The sequence below is a fragment of the Amblyomma mixtum genome, chromosome 1 (genome assembly GCF_055824585.1).
Source record: "Amblyomma mixtum isolate Tamu chromosome 1, ASM5582458v1, whole genome shotgun sequence".
Taxonomy (NCBI): Eukaryota; Metazoa; Arthropoda; class Arachnida; order Ixodida; family Ixodidae; genus Amblyomma; species Amblyomma mixtum.
In genome coordinates, this window is record NC_143012.1 from 226,427,644 (window position 1) to 226,446,857 (window position 19,214).

Here is a 19,214-nt window from a genome sequence, read left to right on the forward strand (position 1 = left end):
TCGACAGACGTCTTGACAACAGCTCCAGTTCGCTTTGTTTCACTTCCTCTCTTTTGAAGCGGCGCGACCATCATTCAGCCTGACGATTACTGTCCACGCAAACCCCCGTCAGCATGCCGGATGCCATCTCTTCACCGTCCATCGTGCTGCAGCAGCCACGCGAGCCACCCACATTTCAGGGTTTTCCAGGCGAGGACCCGGAGGACTGGCTCAAGAAGTTCGAGCGCGTAGGCCAATACAACAGGTGGGCTGACGACTCGAAGCTGCAGCACGTGTTTTTTTCGTTGGAGGGTGCAGCTCGTACTTCGTTTGAGAATCAAGAGGTCACAATAACAACGTGGGGTTTTTTCAAGACTTACTTAATTTTTGCAGGCTTTTACTACCGTCCTCCGGAAAGAAAGTTCCGAGCTGTTCCTCCAGGCGCACGCCCAACTACCAAACGAGATTGTCCTCGTTTCCTCCGAGGACATGGCGAAGCTCTTCCGCCGGGCTGATCCCAACATGTCCGAAGAGAAGAAGCTGCGTTATCTTATGAGGGAGATCACAGACCACACGAAACAGCGGCGGGCCTCTAGAATAGCTGCCGAGCATGGCAGAATAGTGCGTCTGGTAACCATTTTGAACCCAGAACTTCATTTATTACCAGTGCACAGCATATGACTGCATGAATAACATGGCAACGTCGAAGCCATGGTGGAGACATTCATCTATGCAATGGATGCCAAAAGCCCATTTCAACTAGTATGCCAGGCGGCGAACGGACGTGCAAACGTTGCATTGATTGCCCAAGCTTATCACAAGAGTGCCCACTCCAAATTCGACCATCTCTACGTGAACGCAGATCACGCGCTCTCTTCTCTCCGGCTAGCATATAGGCCTTTAGGCCCAGTGCCACTCCGAAAACATTCATATGCTACAGAGGGTCAACCCGGGAATCTATGAGATGGCATGCAAAGAAAGTACCGCGGACTCATTCTTAAGCCAAGCTAGAATGTCTCCCAAAAAGCCAAAGAAAACAAATTAAATGTTTGCTGTTCCGACAGGGTACCCCGTATTATGTCAAAATAATCAATCTCACCAAACGGAGCTTTTGCAAGCTAAAAAAGTTAAAGAATTAAATGTATATACACGTGTCGCCCCTGTGAGTGGATCTCATTTGTGAAATGCATCCACATGCCCCCTTTTTTCGTGTGGATCTCAGAGGCCACGCTACACCGTAATTCAGTTCAAAACATTGGTCAACCGTTTTGTTTGCTAAGGACGGCGCGAGTTTCAATAGACTGGTGGGAAGATTGTTAAATCGAATTTTTTTTTCGGCGATAAGTGTGTCGTTCACTGCCAAACTGACAGGATGCCCACTCAGATATGCCCAGGAGTCAGAGAATAAATTTTTGCGCATACCAAATATTGCATCAAGTTTTTCTAACTGTCCCCTTAAGGGCTAATATTTCTAGCTCGCATTTTAACGGCATTTTTTAAAGGGAAATTGCGTCAGCAGCAGAGATTTCCCGTAGCAACACTTCGTTGATCCAGTCACCCAAGATACCCCAAAAGCAATTCACTTTGCAGCGGTGCGTGTTCGAAGACCGCGAAACCATTACCCAGTTCACCTTAAAGTTCTTTACGCCATAGCGCCCGCGGCTTGTGCGGCTTGTATAATGACTTCGCTTTAGCGCGATATAAGTCTCGTCTTTCACAAAGCTGGCAAAAAACTTCCCACATCACTGTGCAAGAAACAAAGAGCAAAGATGTGATAACCTGAGGAAGTCTCCACACACCGGAGTCATCAGGTAAGGCCAGCATGGCTGGATAGTTTTCAAACGAACCGTCGTTTTCATGGAGCCATTTAAGCGAGCAGTGATTTGTTAGTCGGAAAATAGTTTCTTATCGACCACTGCCAAATAGTTTGCGGGGTGTCACGCCGGCGGGTTTGCTTCTAACACAGCCTATGCAGAGCACCACTCATTGCCATGACCAACGCCTTCCTCTCCTCCCACATTCTGCCTAGTCCAGTAGGCTTAGCCTGTTCCGTAGTCATCACGCCATGCAGTAAGATTCCTTCCTTCATGAAGCATTATGCTGCGCGCGTGTGTCGATAGGCGGACATAAATAAGCCGCGAAAAGTAAAGGCCATCCCGTAGCACCACCATGCAGCCCACGTTGGACGTTAGACTTTTTAATCCAAACAATTCCAGAAGACTTCTGCGGTAGAAAACATCGAGAGATAAATCATTGACAAGGAAAGGATCAGCGCATTAGATATTCTTTACAGTAGGTGGTTATGCAGGTGGCGTAAGCATAGCAGTCCACCGGCAAACCTTCACACGCAAGCTAGAGAGAATTTGGGATCGTCATGGCTGAAGCTGTAGTAGATGAGCGGTGGCACACGTTTAGACAGCGCTGTAATGCCCTCTCCCAACGCTCCCACAGCCTGCTTCTCGTTTTTTTGTGGGGTTAAAGTCTTCAGAAAAACGTCTTTGACCAAATCGTTTCTTGGGTTGGTCAGTACTTCGCTCTGCCGTCAAGCAGCTTACGTCCGCCACGTGCGGCAAAAGCCCACCTTTGTGCCTTTCGCGCTCGCGCGGCGCCGGGTTCATTGATATGGACCGAATTTTGTTAGAGACATGCACCGATATGTCAAGACATGGCAGTTCTGTTATACCGTGACAGCTTACGATGGAACATGGATGTGCAGTCTGTCATATAATGCAGTGCGCTTCACAGTTGTAGATTTCTACTGTTTCCCGAAACAACTAAGTAAAAGCGCGGGCTCAGTAGCGCCCATCCCCAACAATGTGTCCATTCCCAGGCACGCCAGAATTACATAATTCACATGCCCGTCATAACAGAGTCTCACCTCGACATGGTCTTTGGCTGTCTGTTGAATGCCGCAGTTGTTTTGTTTAGACAACCTACAACACCAGCACTGACGGTCAGGCCGCATTTACGCTTCACGTACTCCCCTATGTAGCTATTCTGAAAACGGGTCCTTTTAACAGTGTATAAGCGAACAGAATATTAAACAAGAACTCTGCCTTCGTTTTCTTGCTTTGCTATTCTGAACTTTTCCAGTTTAAAATTAGCAACACTTAATCATGGCGTACCGCAGAGCCACCACGCAGGCATACCTTCCAGTGTCAATAAAGACACCATAATGATAAGAAAGATGTTCACATGCTAGACAGAATGTAACGCACAGCCGCGGTTGAGCACCTTCCAGATTCAGGCCCCACTGTCGCAACTATAGTGAGGTTCCAAAAACTCCCTCAGAAAAAAAGGCTTGTTTCTTGCCCCGAAACATGGCCGCACAGCCAGCAATTTTCTGGCGACGACAGCTGACATCTTTTCTCACTGTCCCCTTTTAACCTTTATTTATACTTTCGTATTCTACCTTTCCTCAAGCTTTCACTAAAAAAGCCAACTTTATGTCCAGTCTTGTTTTCCAGGATCCCGAAGCCAGCATAATGATATTGGGCGGCTGGCGCAAGGTGAATAAGCAGAGCCGTGTCGCAAGGCAATCTGGCGGTGCCGCATGGAACTTATCGTCGAGAAGCTAGACGATCACAACTTTCCTCCGCCGCGGTGGCTCAGTGGTTATGGTGCTCGGCTGCTGACCCGAAAGACGCGGGTTCGATCCCGGCCGCGGCGGTTGAATTTCTTTGGAGGAGAAATTCTAGAGGCTCGTGTGCTGTGCGATGTCAGTGCACGTTAAAGAACCCCAGGTGGTCGAAATTTCTGGAGCCCTCTACTACGGCGTCTCTCATAGCCTTCGTCGCTTTGGGACGTTAAACCCCATAAACCAACCAACCGATAACTTTCGCCAAGCCTTCTGACAGTCTTAGGTATCTTTTCAAGAAATTGGTTCGGTATTATTGGGAGAGCATGGTATTTCAGCCACGTTCGGGATTACAGACCCCAAAGAAACAAAGTAGGAACCGAAGAAACCCTTACACATTTCTCTCATTCTGGCCTGTTCAGGACAAAGAGGGCTCGAAATATGTGACGTCATGTTGCGTTCTCTCCTAGGAAATTTCTGAAGACTTTTTATGAAAAAATCCGGGATGTGATATTTCTTGGAATAGGCTCATGTTGCAACAGCCATGAGGATGTCGTTTGTCGGTTTTTTCAAGCCATTTCCTAAACAAAGCTGTAATAAAAAATGTCTAAGAGCGAAGACAGCGGCTGCACTTACAGTAAGAAAGCACTTTTATCTGGGGGCTTTGCTTCTAGCAAAAGGTGCTTGGCGCATGATGGCCTCAGTTGCCTATGTGCCATAAAACCCAACACAACACGCTTCTAAGAAAAACAGTATAAGGCAATGAATGTGTCAAAGCACACGTAGCATGAAGATAGCCGCCCTCCAGACTTTCTTTCCCAACTAGAACTAACTTAACGCCGGTGACTTGCGCTAGCCCGCCATCGTTTTCTCCTTCAGTGGCTGCTCGCGGCTGTCTAGTCTGTTGAAAGTGCAAGAGCACAAGCGAAAGCAGCGCACACTAGTGAACAATCTGAGTCGCGCGTGAAACAGAGAAGACGAAAGGGGCTAGACAGGCGCTGTTTATAACTGAAGAAAAAATGAGCAGTGCAGCGACGCTCCAGCGTGTAGGCGTCAACGTAATTGCAGTCAGGATTGCACCATTGCCGGATGTCAGTGTGCCCTAGCAAAGACATGGGAAGACACTTCAGAAAAAAAAATCATCACAAACCCCAGCGGCGTCTCAATACAGTTGCGATGATGAAAGCTCGGCACCATATCTTACATTGGAGGAAGTACTTTTTTCTTGTCTGATTCTCATCTGTTTGAAAGATAATCACTGCGTCCTGCGCTTTGAGGGGCAAGTTTTTCAGCGCTTAAGTCCCGAGAAAGATGACGCTTGACATCCAAGCCACTCTCTGAAAATAATTTCTGCAGTTTTTTAGGAAAGCGGGTGAGTGCGACTAAAAGGGTACTTTACTCAGACTTGCCGACATTGCTTTGCAGCACAAGACGCGCGTTGTGTGCGACCATCTAAGTCTGTCTTTTTATTATCTTTTACCACATTCTATGCTAAGCCGCACGTGCGGGCTGGCCCGGTAAATGCAGGAAAAAAGCAGCGAATGAGAGAGTTTGTGAGGCTGAGCTCTCATGAGTGCTTGCGAAGTTCTCGAGCTAATCCCTGTTAACTCGAAACTTATGGGCAGTGTTTATTTGAAAATTTGGGGCAAATAGTTTCGCCGCTATCGCTCCCGTTGAGATACAAAATATTTGCTGTAGTTGCAGTAGCTGACGGGCGCAGCAAGCGCTTCGTATTAGCCGTCTCAGGTTTAAATGTGACATTGCCCACCCATACTTGTGTATTGCCTTTGGAAGTAGTTTTCCTAAAAAAAAAAAAAAAACAAGCGTACTAGGTAAGACAAGCGGAAATTAACACTTTTTTTATTTTCTAGCGGATTCAAGGTAGCAATTTATTTTAAGGGCTCTTTTACACCCCAGCTGGCCTCTTAATGTAGGCGCTTCAATGAAGCCGGTTACTGCGGTCCAGAATGTGCGCTACGCTCCGTGCGAGCACGAGCCTGTCATGCTGTCATGCTCTTTCGATAAAATCAAAATTAATGGCAAACGGTTCCGATGGGATGACGCTCGAAACAAAATAGTCTAGCTAGCTTCACAGTGACAACTTCACTATAACCGTAGAAAACCCATGGCGTACTCGAAGGAAATAAGAGGAAGGAAAAAGAATGAAAAAGAGTTGGCCATGCATATTCGTTGCACAGTGGAGGGAAGCGTCTGTCGAAGACAGCCGTTGGCGCGTAGAACGCATAGCCCATTTGTGCACAAACATATGGACTGACGGCGCAAATCCCGTTCCCCTAAGTGGCAGCCAAGGAATGAAGAAAAGATCGTGTGCAAAATGGGTGCTGGGCTCGAAGATCATACACCCTCTACGCTGTAGAAGACCTCTCTTTCCGCGCGCTAGCACCATATGACTCAACAGCGAAAAGCGATGATGTTGTTAAGAGAGGAGGTTCTATCCTGCAATTAATTTTCTGTAAGCGGTGCGCAGACGGCCTGTGAATAAAGAAACACAGTAGTTACCAAGGTGGCTGCGTTAGCAACGGAAGAGTCTTCCTTTATCCGCGGGAGAAAGGGTTCTCCGACCAACAGCCTTGCCGAGGCGGATCCTGCGTTCCGTGGCACTTCGAGGGCTAATTATGACGTTGGAAGTTGAGTTGCCGGGTTGCGGCTCAGGGACCCATCGCGCACGCACCCCGAAGCCGGTAGCCTGGCCCCCTTGGTTTTGTGTGTGTTGGCCCTTTGTCGGGGCTCCTTGAGTAGCCGCCATCCTGGCGCCGCCGAAATGGGTTTGTTTTCAGACAAACGCGGCAGATGGCGGCAACGACGGTTAACCGCAAGGAGGAGGCCCGGCCTTGCAAGGCCGCGTTCGGGCCGCAAGACGCGGCCGATGCGCGGACCCCTGGGGCTTCGAGAGGGGGTTGCGTGCAAATTTATTGCTTTCAACGGCAGACCGCGTGACAGACGGGATTCCCCAAAGACGAGCAGCGAAGGGGGAGAGCGCGACCGGGGCCTTTCGTGCGGTTCGGGCAAAGTGTTTGCCTTCCCTGTGCCGCTGCTGGTGTTTTTGTGTGTTTGTGTGTGTCGGTGCTGTAACCAAGCGGAAATGCGTAACGTCTTCGTGGAATTCGCGCGGTGCTCGCGTAAACAACAACCCCGTGAGCACTGGCGTGCTATTGGCTCCTTCAGTTTGAACAAAATTCTCCTGATTGGCTCTGACAAGCGCATTTCCTATTGGTTACAAAAATGATCCCCAGAATGCTGGGAAAGTGCATTTAAGGGCGAGTTTTTGGCGCGAAACGGGGGAGAATAGAGATTGGACCGGGGCATTGGAGATCAGAGGGGACACAGAGACTGAGAGATCGAGGGGGGAGATCGGAGCTCGAGGGAGTCTGGAGAGACCGGCCGGCACCGGAGGAGAGACCGGGCGAGGTCCGAGAGAGGGCTCGGAGAGAAGTCGCTGATGAGCGCTCGCAATAAACTACATGCGAGGGGGTACCGAAAAGAAACTGGACTAAATTTTTTGGTCGGCAAAGCTTCTGTGGTACCGCGTTTTGCCACTAGGAGCGCATAGAACGAACATTCCAGAGTTATTAAGCCGAGTGCCGTCGTTGAAGGAGGTCAGACTAGTTTAGGCAGAGTTCTAGAGTGACGACTGTTTTGTGTGAATGTCGTTTTTGCAATGGCTGATTTTCGTGAACAGCGTGCGCCGGTGAAATTCTGATTTTTGCTCGGAAAAAGTTGAATGGAAACTCTTGAAATATTAAAAAAGACGTACAAGGACGATGCTATGGGGACAACTCAAGTGTTCCTGAATCGAATCCTGAATCAAAGCAACAATCATGCCAATGGAAAACTTCAAATTCACCTCGCCTCAAGAAAGCTCGTCAGGTGAAACCAAACCTCAAAACAATGCTGATTTGTTTTTTCGACGTGAGAGGAGTCGTCCATTGAGAATTTGTTCCGCAGGGTCAGACAGTTAGCCAGGCTTTCTACTTGGATGTTTTGAAGAGATTGGGCAGCAGTGTGCGGTGGAAGCGGCCAGATTTGTGGCGGTCGGGTGACTGGTTTTTCCATCATGGCAGTGCCCCTGCTCACAAAGCCCTGTCTCTACGACAATTTTTGACCAAAAATGGCATGACCCCTATTCCTCAACCCTCATACTCTCCCAACCTTGCCTCGTGCTACTTTCTTTGTTTCCTAGAATGAAAAAATAGTTGAATGGAAAGCGTTTCGCTGATGTTGCTGAGGTGAAGAAAAAAACGACGGAGGCACTGTCAAGCATCACAAAAGATGAATTTAAACAATGTTTTGAAAAATGGAATGAAAGATTTGACAAGCGTATTGTTGCAAGTGGGGAATACTTTGAAGGAGATTGAAGGTCTGTGCTTAAAATGTGAACAAACAAGTTCAAACAAAATTAAGTCCGGTTTCTTTTGGGTACCCCCTCGTAGTCCCGAAGAAGTGTCCTGTCTGTTCCGCAACGTGTCGCCGGATCACCGAACCATTGGAAGGCTACAAGATCAACACCATCGATCCTGCAAAAATAACTTTGGAGAACGAAGCTTTTTATCGTGCGTGGATCGGCGCCGGAGAGAATCATTTTTCTGTGTGCGTGCGTGTGTGTGTGTGTGTGTGTGTGTGTGTGTGTGTGTGTGTGTGTGTGTGTGTGTGCGTGTGCGTGTGCGTGTGCGTGTGCGTGTGCGTGTGTGTGTGTTCAAGAAGACCTTGTTGTTCACGGTCAGTCAAGGCAGTAACTGAAAAACTTTTTGAGGTACATGTCCCAAGAGACCGAAATTCCAATGGGTTACGGCAGCAGTGGGAGTAGAACCAGTCTCCTGCTCTTTTTGTCCATGCACAGGTACAAAGGTTGTTGTGCTGTTTGCCCAGGCACTTGTAAAGACGGTACGTAGGCCGCCACGAAGCAACTTAGGTGAAGCGAAAAGTTTTTCTTAAGGAGTAATCATATTTTAGAGGGAATAAACCATCGGGTTTCCTCGCTCCGCGTTCTCCCAAAGTTCTGAGTTGTGGTTTGCGGAGTTCACTGTCCAGGATGATCAAATAGACTGTGGGAGACTTTGTATTGGAGGAGACTCAGTATCTTCAGCAGCAGAATGTATTAAAACTGCGCCACTCGGAGGGTACTTAAGGTGAAAGCATTTTCTGTGAAACATAAGCGCAATAGCGGGCTTTCTGTTCCGAGACATCAAAGCAGATTCTGCCACTTGGCTTTACGTGCTTTCTATATATTTGGTACGGGTTATTTGTACCTGAATGAAAGCTCTGCTGTCATGCGGGATCTGTGAATAATCAAAAGTTTGGTGGTAATTCGGTGGTAAGTGTTGATATTAAAAGTTTGATTCGCTGCGAAAGTGTTTTTGGTGATGGTCATATGTGTCCACTGTCAAGAGACCCCGCCTACATTTGTGAGACATTTCAGTTTCCTTAGCGTGTGCCTATTTTCCTTCTTCTTCCTGTCGCGTATTTTTTTCTCGCGATTCCGCTAGATGAATGCCTTCCTATAAGCGCCGACTGGGCGCCTGCTTATGGCATGCGACTGGCACTTGAGCGAATGGCCAGTGAGTAAACACAACCACATTAATTTAAACCACCTGCAAGAGTCCTCGGCGTATTACTTCTTTCCCGGAGACAGGTTATATATATTCTTATGGATGGCCATTTGCTCGAAAAGCAACTTACGCATGAATCCAAATATAAGCTGCTGCTTCTATGGTAACGCATTCATATTGCTACGGACGCCTGTACCATATTGCTACGGACCCCGGACGGCCTGTACCTATTTAAAGTCATGCCTTTCGGCCTGTGAAATGCCCCTGCGACCTTCGAGCGCATGATGGACTCCCTCCTGCGCGGTTTTAAGTGGACGACATGCCTCTGCTACTTAGATGACGTGATTGTTTTTTCGTCCACATTCCAAAGCCACCTTCATCGCCTTTCAGCCATGCTTGCCGTTTTCCGCCGCGCTGGTCTTCAGCTGAACTCGAAGAAATGTACCTTCGGCCGCCGACAGCTCAAGGTCCTTGGCCACTTGGTCGATTCTGCTGGGATTCAACCCGACCCCGACAAAGTCCACGCCGTGCGTTCATTTCCTACTCCGCGCTCCTCCGGTGATGTGCGCAACTTTCTCGGCCTATGTTCCTATTTCCGCCGGTTCATCCAGAACTTTGCGGAAATAGCCCGACCTCTTACCACGCTCCTCAAGAAGGACATCCCGTTCTCTTGGGGACCCCCCCCCCCCCCCCAAGCTGACGCCTTCAGAGCCCTTATCAGTGCCCTCACTGCTCCACCTGTGTTGGCGCACTTCGATCCTTCAGCCCCTACGGAACTTCGGACCGATGCGAGCGGCCATGGCATTGGTGCCCTACTTGCTCAGCGGCAACGCAACAAGCTTCGCGTTATTGTGTACGCCAGCCGTCTCCTTTCTGTGTCAGAGCGCAACTATTCTATCGCCGAGCGGGTATTCCTCGCCCTGGTTTGGGCTATTGCAAAATTCCGCCCTTACTTGTTTGGGCACCCTTTCTCTGTTATCACGGATTACCACGCTTTATGCTGGCCTTCTTCGCTCAAAGACCCTACAGGCCGGCTGGGGCGCTGGGCTCTTCGCCTTCAAGAGTACACATTTTGTGTCGTCCACAAGTCCGGCCGCTTGCACCAGGACGCGGATTGCTTGTCCCGTTACCCTGTCGATGCGCCTTCCTCCAACGAATGCGAGGCTGACGCCTGCGTCTTATCCATCTCGGCCTTCCGCAACATTGCGCAAGAACAGCGCTTGGATTCTTCGCTACGTTCCCTCATCGACCGCCTCACTGCCAACCGCTGTGATGCGTCTCTCGCCCCGTTTGTGCTCCATGAGAACGTCCTCTACCGGCGCAATATGCGGCCTGACGGCGCTGACCTCTTGCTCGTGGTCCCGCAACACCTGCGCAGCAGCGTCCTTGAGCAGCTTCATGACGTTCCCACGGCCGGTCATCTTGGAGTCTCCCGCACCTACGACGGCGTGCGCCGCCACTTCTTTTGGCCCGGTCTATACCGTTCTGTCCGCCGTTATGTGGCCGCTTGCGAGCTGTGCCAACGACGGAAGACGCCCTCGGTTCTACCTGCCGGACACCTTCAGCCGATTCCCATCCCCGTAGACCCGTTTTCCCGTGTCGGCCTCGACCTGCTCGGCCCTTTTCCGGTGTCTGCTATGGGAAACAAATGGATCGCGGTCGCGACGGACTACTCCACGCCCTACGCTATTATGCGAGCGATCCCAACCAGCTGCGCAACTGATGTCGCTGACTTTCTCCTGCTGACGTCATACTCCACCACGGTGCTCCCCGTCACCTGCTCACCGATCGCGGCCGCTGCTTTCTTTCCAAAGTGGTCGCCGAACTGCTCCGCTTCTGCTCCGTCCATCATCAATTCGCCACGGCCTACCAACCGCAGACGAACGGCCTCACTGAACGTCTGAACCGTACAATCACCAACATGATTTCCATGCACGTCTCCGACCATCACCGCGACTGGGATATTAGCCTCCCATTTGTTACATTTGCCTACAATTCTTGCAACACGATACAGCCAGTTTCTCCCCTTTATATCTTCTCTTTGGCCACGATCCTTAGCTGCCCTTCGACAGTGTACTGCCCGCCACCGCCTCCACGAGTCCTTACGCTCGGGACGCCATCGCTCGCGCCGACGCTGCCCGTCTTGTCGCCCGCCAGCGGCTGTCGGCCTCCCAAGTCAATCAGAAAGGACGTCATGACTGTCGCCGTCGTAAAGTCACCTACTCTCCTGGCTCCCTTGTGTTACTCTCGGTCCCTTCCCGCAGTGTGGGCCTTTGTGAAAAACTTCTCCCCCGATATACAGGCCATTATCTGGTCGTACGTCCGGTGACCGGGGTGACTTACGAGATCACCACGCTACATCCGCCATCCCCGGCCGCTGCACCCCGCACCGACATCGTCCATGTGTCCCGCCTCAAACCTTACAACTCGCCGTCTAGCTGGCCTGTGTAGTGCGCACCGGGACGCGTATTCGCCAACTGCAGCCTGTACAGCCACAAGGCTTGAAACCACGGTGAATTGATCACGGTGACTGAAGATTCTCACAACGGCTTACCTAAAAGGGATAATAAATCCTCTTAAACGGCGTTATATGCCATTAAGCATCACGATTTACGACCTAAAAGGGAAACAATGAAAAAAAATGAAATTAAAAAAACAAAAAAATTACAGTACAAAGAGTAGAGTCGAACGGCCGACCTTCCATACGCAACACGTGCCTCTAATCCACTGCTCCATAGCGGCTTTTTTTCTCTTTATTGCATGGAAGAACATCCGTAGAAAGGAGGAAAACTTCAATCAGACTGGATCGCGTCTCAAGTTGCCGGGCTGATTAATAGGAGCCCGCCATTGCCCTAACTCAACACTGCAGCCCCATCAAAACATCAAAATCCAGGGAGGCACACACATGCATCTAGGCACGGCAGCCAGCTTGGAGGTTCTTCGCGTGCAGCATATACACTCCTCACCAAAGCACACTGTTCTCGAAACACAGATTTGGACGATCTTGGTGGCTCGGCATGTCTGTCCATCATACGGCTTTTCCAAAGACTGAATAGTCCCATCAGCATAAACAGATCATAAGGCACAACAGAGTTTTTGTCAACAGGCAGAAATCTAATAGTGTACGGTGTAATTTCAATGTCCTTCTTGAGAGTTCGTTGTAGTATGTCCCAAAAAAACATGGCATCACGGCACAGGATAAAACAATGATCAATTGTCTCAGGCACGTTACACAGACGGCAATTCACATTCCAAGGTACAAACATCCCCTTGTCATTAAGAAATGTCTTGACAGGCAGCGTCGCTGTGTGTAGTTTGAAAAAGAACGTTTTAGCGGCTGCCTGAATGCACATCCGCCTAACACGCTTTAGAACACTGATGTCCAAAGACCCCAGATAAGGCTGCCGATACAATGGTGTAGGGAACAAAGACTCAGTGAGAGCCTGGGTCATCTGTTTTCTAGAGAGGCTATACAGGTAATCTAAAGAGAAGCGCACAGTGAGGAAATTGAAAGTGTCAGCAACCTCCTTGAGGAATCCCCACAAAGTCCCCTCACGAGCCTGCACAGTCGGTGCGAATAAGTAAGGCAAATGAAAACTAAGCCGCCTAATGAGCACAGCTACCAGAAACGGGTGGTTTGCCGATTTTAAAAAGAAAAAACGGGAAACAAGTTGATGCACGAACAGGTGAACAAGACCCACTCCACCACCCTCTAAGGGAAGGAACAAGTTGTCACGCCTCATGGGCTCCCATTGAGAGCGCCAAACGAATGTTGCTAATATTCTGTGTATTGCTTGCACCTTCCTCCTCGCACAATGCAGGACTTGAAGGACATACGCGAGCTTTGCAAACAAAAATATGTTACAGACCTGTGCCCTCGCAAACACTGAGAGTTCCCTACCCATCCAAGCCTGTGTTTGCCGCCGTAGAGTTACAATTTGTGAATCCCAGTAGGCTGTACTGTTGCGAACTTGGTGCAGCGGAACGTCTAGGTACTCAACAGGGCTACTGTCCCAGCATATGCCACCGAACTGGCTTGGCCTAGTTCCCCAATAACCCAACCAAAAGCCTTTGGATTTCTCTAAATTAAGAGCCGCGCCTGATACATCACAGAACTGTTTAGTCAAGTTTAGAGCCTCAAGTACACTCTTTTTGTCAGAACAAAAGAGGGCGACATCGTCAGCATAGGCTAAAACTTTAACTTCACATCGAGCCAGAGAGAAACCGCGGATAGCTACGCTGTTAATTATACTGAGACAGAGGGGTTCCAGATATAGGGCAAACAACAATGGAGACAGTGGACATCCTTGACGAACAGATGCTTCTAGTGGTATTGGTTTCGTTAGCTCCTGATTAACAATAACCCTTGTATAGGAGTTCTTATAGCACAGCCTTATGCCTTTGAGCAAGACGTCACCAATATTTGCATACTCCAAGACCGCGAACAAGAAATCGTGCCGAACTTTATCAAAAGCCTTCGCCAAGTCAATTTGAATCAGAGCAACTTGGCTTGTCTCATCTGATATTGTCTCTAATACTGAACGTGCAATATGGATATGTGTTTGAATACTACGGCCTCTAATACCACAGACCTGATGCGAACCTATCAAGTCCATAATGACGAGCTGCAGACGACTGCTAAGAACCTTGGCAAAAATTTTGTAATCAACATTGCAGAGGGAAATTGGACGATATCCCTCAACAGTTTTCAACCGATTAGTATCTTTGCTTTTGGGAATTAATATTGTGTGCCCAGAATAGAAAGTGGGAGGCAGGACACCCACATCATAAGATGCTTGGAAAACTTCCATCAAAACAGGCACTAGGCAAGGCGAAAAAGTTTTATAGAATTCGCTAGTAATACCATCTGGCCCAGGAGATTTCTGGCTCTGCAGGGCAGAAATGGCTGATTGAATTTCATCCAAAGTGATAGATCCCTTCACTATAGCACACTTCTCATCGTCTAGTCGAGGGAAATTTCCGAGTAAGGAACTGTAATCGAAACCCTGATTTGGATCATCGCAACTACCAAACAGCTTTGGATAATAGTCGAAGAAAGCAGCAAGAATACCAGGCGCATCGCTGTATGTGCAATCACCATACTGAATTTCCAATATTTCCTTCGCAAGAGCATTCTCTCTTTCATCATTCAGGGCCCGACGAGAAGGTTGCTCATCAAGAAACCTTCGGGACCGAGATCGTATCAAGGCCCCCTTATATCTTTTTGTCGCAAATTGTTGAAGCTCTGCTTTTACGTTATTAATCTCTTCGAGATAGGCACCCGGGTTTACCCTCTCTAGCTCATGTAGCTCCGTTAGGGTGCGCCCAAGCTCACGAAGGTGGTGTCTCTTCAGGAAAGCGATTCTTGCTGAGGCCTCAATTGCCAAGTTTTTGATCTCCTGTTTAAACAAATCCCACTTTTGAAAAACGGACAGATCACGGCGTGACCATACGTCCTTCAAACAAGTAGGTACAGCACGCTGAAAGATTTCGTCTCAGAGCAGACAGTTATTCATCTTCCACAACTCCCATCGAGGGTGAAGTACATGCCGAGTGTACCTCCCTATCTGAAGAGACACCATACAGTGGTCACTGAAGAAGATGGGGCGCACCCAGTAGCCAAACACACTTGCTAACGCGTCTACAGAAACGTAAATTCTGTCAAGGCGAGCATTAGAGGAAAACTGAAAATGAGTGAAATGTATACTGTTGCCTTTTTCCTGTCCCACATCCACAAGGCTATATTCAGAAACCAAGTCGGTAAGTAATGCAGCACTAGAGTCGTATCTCTTACATACCACTGATCGGTCCTCGTCCCTACAAACGCAATTAAAATCTCCCAACAATATAATTTTGCGGTCCGTGCACAAATGTTCAACTAATGACAGAAAGAAAAGCCTTCTATCGCGCTGCTTTGTGGGGGCGTAAACACAAATAATCCGCCACTGTACACCTGAAATTGTGAGATCACAGCATATAAGTCGCCCCTCGTCATCTATGCAATAAGACATGGCTGTCATCTCTAGCGTGTTCGCCAGGAATAGCATACAACCTCCGGATAGGCCTCTCGCGTGGCTAACAATGTTGTATTCCGACAAAAAAGGCTCAAGAGCAGCTGCTGTCTCTTCATCAGAGGACAACTTTGTTTCCTGGATAGCGGCTACACACACACTCCATTTCTTTAAGAGATGCCGTACCTGCTGTTGCCTCCTACGATTACGCTTACCCCTTACGTTAAGGGTAGCGACTTGATATGCTGCGACGCTCGCCATTTTTGGTGCCAGTCTTAACAAACGCCATCCCCTGGATTGGGGTGGCCCGCCTCCAAATTGGCGGCCTCTCGGGCAGACATCGCCCTCCTCTTTAACGCCACCCTTCCCGTGGCCTCTACACATTGTGCCTTGTGGTCAGCGCCATCGATACACACCTCGTCAGCTGCTGGACGTTTCAAAGGTGCGGTGCTGTCCATGTCTTCCTCTGAGACAGCCAAGGCCTCGGCCCACGAACCCGAGGGGAGCACATCACTCGCTGCCACACTGACAGCCGACAGAGAACCGGACACGCCAGAGATCGACGCCACACACGGCTCACCGTTACCCTCCAACGACGAAGCAGAATCAGCAACAGAGGAGGATCGGCGAGCATTCACTGGCTGTATTGCCTCGTCTGACTCCACAGGAGGCATATCCGGACGTTGACCTGTGGCGACGAGGTGTTCCTGTGCAGCAAGCACAGCAGTCTCTGTAGCACTCACGGGGGGGCCCGGGTCCTGCGGTTTTCGTTCTGGAGGCGCGGATGCTAGATGGCCAGTCGCTTCAGATTCCGTGTTGATTTGAGGTGTTGAAGTCTTCTGTTCCCCATCTATTCGATGCTCACGACTTAGTTCTCCGGTCGCGTCGACAACCTCAGACACATCCATGATGTGTTCTAATGCCACGTCATCTTCCGGTGACCACTGGCCTTGACGCAGCCTGTCAGCGTAACTCAAGACACAGTTCTCCGCATTATGGCCAAAGCGTCGGCACTGGGTGCACCGAGGCGTGCGACACTGGCGCCGTACATGCCCAACCCGGCTGCATCGGAGGCACAGTGGAGGTCTCCCTGGGATAAGGACTAATGCCTGCACTCCATAAACATTAAGTGTGTGTGGGATTGTGCTTGCTGACACTCCATCCTTGAGTGTGAGGGAGATTTCACGGTTCGACGTTTCCATATGCTCCATCCCTGGGCACCGCCACTTTTCACGCTCCACAGACTGAACCGTGCCATAAGGCTCTAATGCTTCCACAATCCTCCGGTGCTCCATATAGCGGGGAAGCCAAAGGAGCTTAACCTTGACGTTCTTAGTATCCGGGTCAAACACCATGCACCGCAGTCCTTTGACAGGAAACTCCGCTTTGTTAACAAGCTTCTGTTTGGAGGAACTACTCTCGCAGGTAACCATCCACACGTGGCTCATTTGGTATTGACCAATGCACAAAATTTCCCGGAGATCCAATATCTGTGCGAGTGCGTCACGGAAGTCAGGTGCTCGGTACGGGCGACCCTTAAGGTCAGCATGCAGGAAAACGGTATTAAGGACAACATTACCGGTAGGCAATCGGGGAAGTACAACTTTGTACGAGTCCGTAGTGTCCTGAGACGTCGGTAGACCTCGGCCAACGGCCGATGCGCTGTTTCCAGCAAGAAGCATGTTGAAGCACAGCCGCACAGAACGGCTTCTTCCTCTTCCTCCACTGCTCCATAGCGGCGATGTCAAGCCGTCGTTCTGAATGAATATTTATAACCAGCCTTAATGTGGTTGCTACCTGCCGGTGGGCGGCGCTGTCATCGCTGGCTGTACCGGCTGCATTTGGCGAACACGCCACCGGGACGGTGCTTTTGCCGCGAGGGGGGTCATGCTACGGACGCTGGGAGGACGACGAAGTGGTTTTGTAACGAAGACGACGCTGAGGTGCGCGCTTGTGTGCTGAGAGACTACTCCAAGCCGTCGGTTCCTTGCGTAGCAGATTACCTCTGCTGTTTTTACTGCTGCTTCTAGCCGCCACGTATCAATATACATGAGTGGTTCGATTGTAATCTTTTTTTGTTTTTCAAGCGCTCCTCTACTTCACTCCAATCGTCCCTTCTTCGTCCGATCTCCTTGATAGCATAATTTCCACCAGAATATACCGCACAGAGGAGCCCAGCGCTTTTCCGTAGCGTTCTCCGCGTTCGTGTTCCATAAACCATGCAGCCGCGTCGTGCTCACGTTAGAGAAGCGTGACTGAAAGAGCGTCGTAGAAAAACACGCCTCGTACACAGCTTTCCGACCCACTCCCCCTTCTTCCTTCCTCTATCGCTTGGCCCAAAGGCATATGTTCAAGGCGCCTTTGATGGCAATGTTCCCATTTTATGCGTAATGCACGCATGGACATGCTACTGTTTGCTCTCTGCGTTGGTTGCGTGTTTGTTTAGACTGGTCGTTTATATGATGGCCGCTGCGTCTTTCACGCGTCGCGTGCGTTTTATAACAGGTGCTACCGCCTCCCAGTTCAAGGGACTCGCAGTCTCCTGTTTGAAATTTTCACTTACTCCTTTTCTTAGTTTATTTTTCTCAGTTCTTCTCTCATCTAGCCTTCAACATGCTCTTCCAGCTGTAACTCAACATAGAAGAGAGAGGGCGGGGTTGGAAGTCTTGTGAGGTTGTGGCGCGCACGTTTCCCTCCCGGCGGCCGCGGCCTCTGGTTCTGATTTATGTCAATATATCGAAGGCACTTTGTGTATAGGCTCCCCTCTACTCTCAATAAATTCCTCGTGGCGTAGCGCTGATCTTAGGGAGGAACGAGAGAGAAAAAGAAATCGTGACTTCGAATAGGTTTTCCACACCGGGTAATTTCTTGGAGGCCGCCAGGTGAAGCTGCTGTATAGCTCGAGACATTTCGCGCCTCGTACGCACTCATGTACACCTCCCATCAAAAGTATACAGCCCAAGGGGTTTGATTGTGATGCCTGCAGCATGACTCGTTATGCACCCTCGGCGACAGTAATCTTTTGAAAAAGTAATGGCTTTGCGTACTCAATCCTGCCAAGGTTTGGGCTGCTTCATGTGCTAGGTAGCACCGCTACACAGCTTAGAAGCAAACCCCTCGGGCTGTATACTTTTGACGGGGACTGTACATGTTTACAACTTCGGCGTTCAATTCAGATGCTTATCGCTGGCTACGTGACGGGACGCAGGTTATACGTGAAGGTTACGCCACCTAGTTGGCGCGATGCCCTCCTCCCCACAAGACAAAACAAGGCAAGATTGCTGCACGGGATGGGCATGTCTGGAGTATTGCTTTCGCACTAAAACAGAAGAACCGAACCGAGCATTGCAATGCTCGCTAAACCGTTGTTACCGCGAAGGTCACCCTGGTATTTTTTACGATTTGATAAAATGTTGTGTTAACTAATTTTTATGCGAGAGAAGTATTGAATACATTTCATTGAGACATTTGCAGATGTTTGCTTGTTTGTTTTCAGCTACTGAAGACTTTGGAAGCCGAAGCGGAAAGGCGCGCAGTGACCTCCCCCAGCGAACGGCGAGAATAAAGAGAGGGAAACCGGCGCCAAAAGAGAGCACGCGTCAGTTCCGAACATGGGCGAGCCGGCGTGATCGGCTGATCCCACGTAGTGTAACGCGGAACGGTCAGAATCCAACATATGTAAAAGCCTAAAAAATCATTAGCGAGTCGAAAAGCAAGTCAAGGTAAACTGCTATTACTGGTGCAAATTTCAGACATGCGACTGACCACAAGGAAAAAACATCATCCTAAGAGCGCATCTTGCTTACGCAGTTCATCACCTCAGACCTTTTTAGCGTCTGTCCATTTTTTCATAAGGCCTCTGCAGAAACGAATAATGAAACCTTTCAGAAAGAATACTCGACGACTTACTCCACCTCGAGCAAAGTCACCATCCTAATGATTTAAAGAATTTGCAGTTGGCTAAAGCCGAGTTAGTTTTTCCTTTTCTCTTTATCGTGATCTTGTCCACACCATGCGCAGTTCTTCCTTTAGCCGTTCTCCGTGCCATGTTTTTACCGCCAGCGCTACAAACTTCAAAGG

General features: G+C 49.4%; 1 protein-coding gene across 1 annotated transcript; it reads right to left on the reverse strand.

Annotated features, from left to right (window-relative positions):
• Positions 1-15,409: 15,409 nt before the first annotated feature.
• LOC149371083 (uncharacterized) lies at positions 15,410-16,836 on the reverse strand. The gene has a single exon (XM_089584671.1). It carries the CDS (start codon positions 16,814-16,816, stop codon positions 15,410-15,412), a length of 1,407 nt encoding a protein of 468 aa, XP_089440797.1. The 5' UTR covers positions 16,817-16,836.
• Positions 16,837-19,214: the final 2,378 nt, after the last annotated feature.

Bases quoted from the DNA above. Each gene is read 5' to 3' on its own strand.
- LOC149371083 (XM_089584671.1), bottom strand. From the start codon at position 16,816: ATGCTTCTTGCTGGAAACAGCGCATCGGCCGTTGGCCGAGGTCTACCG.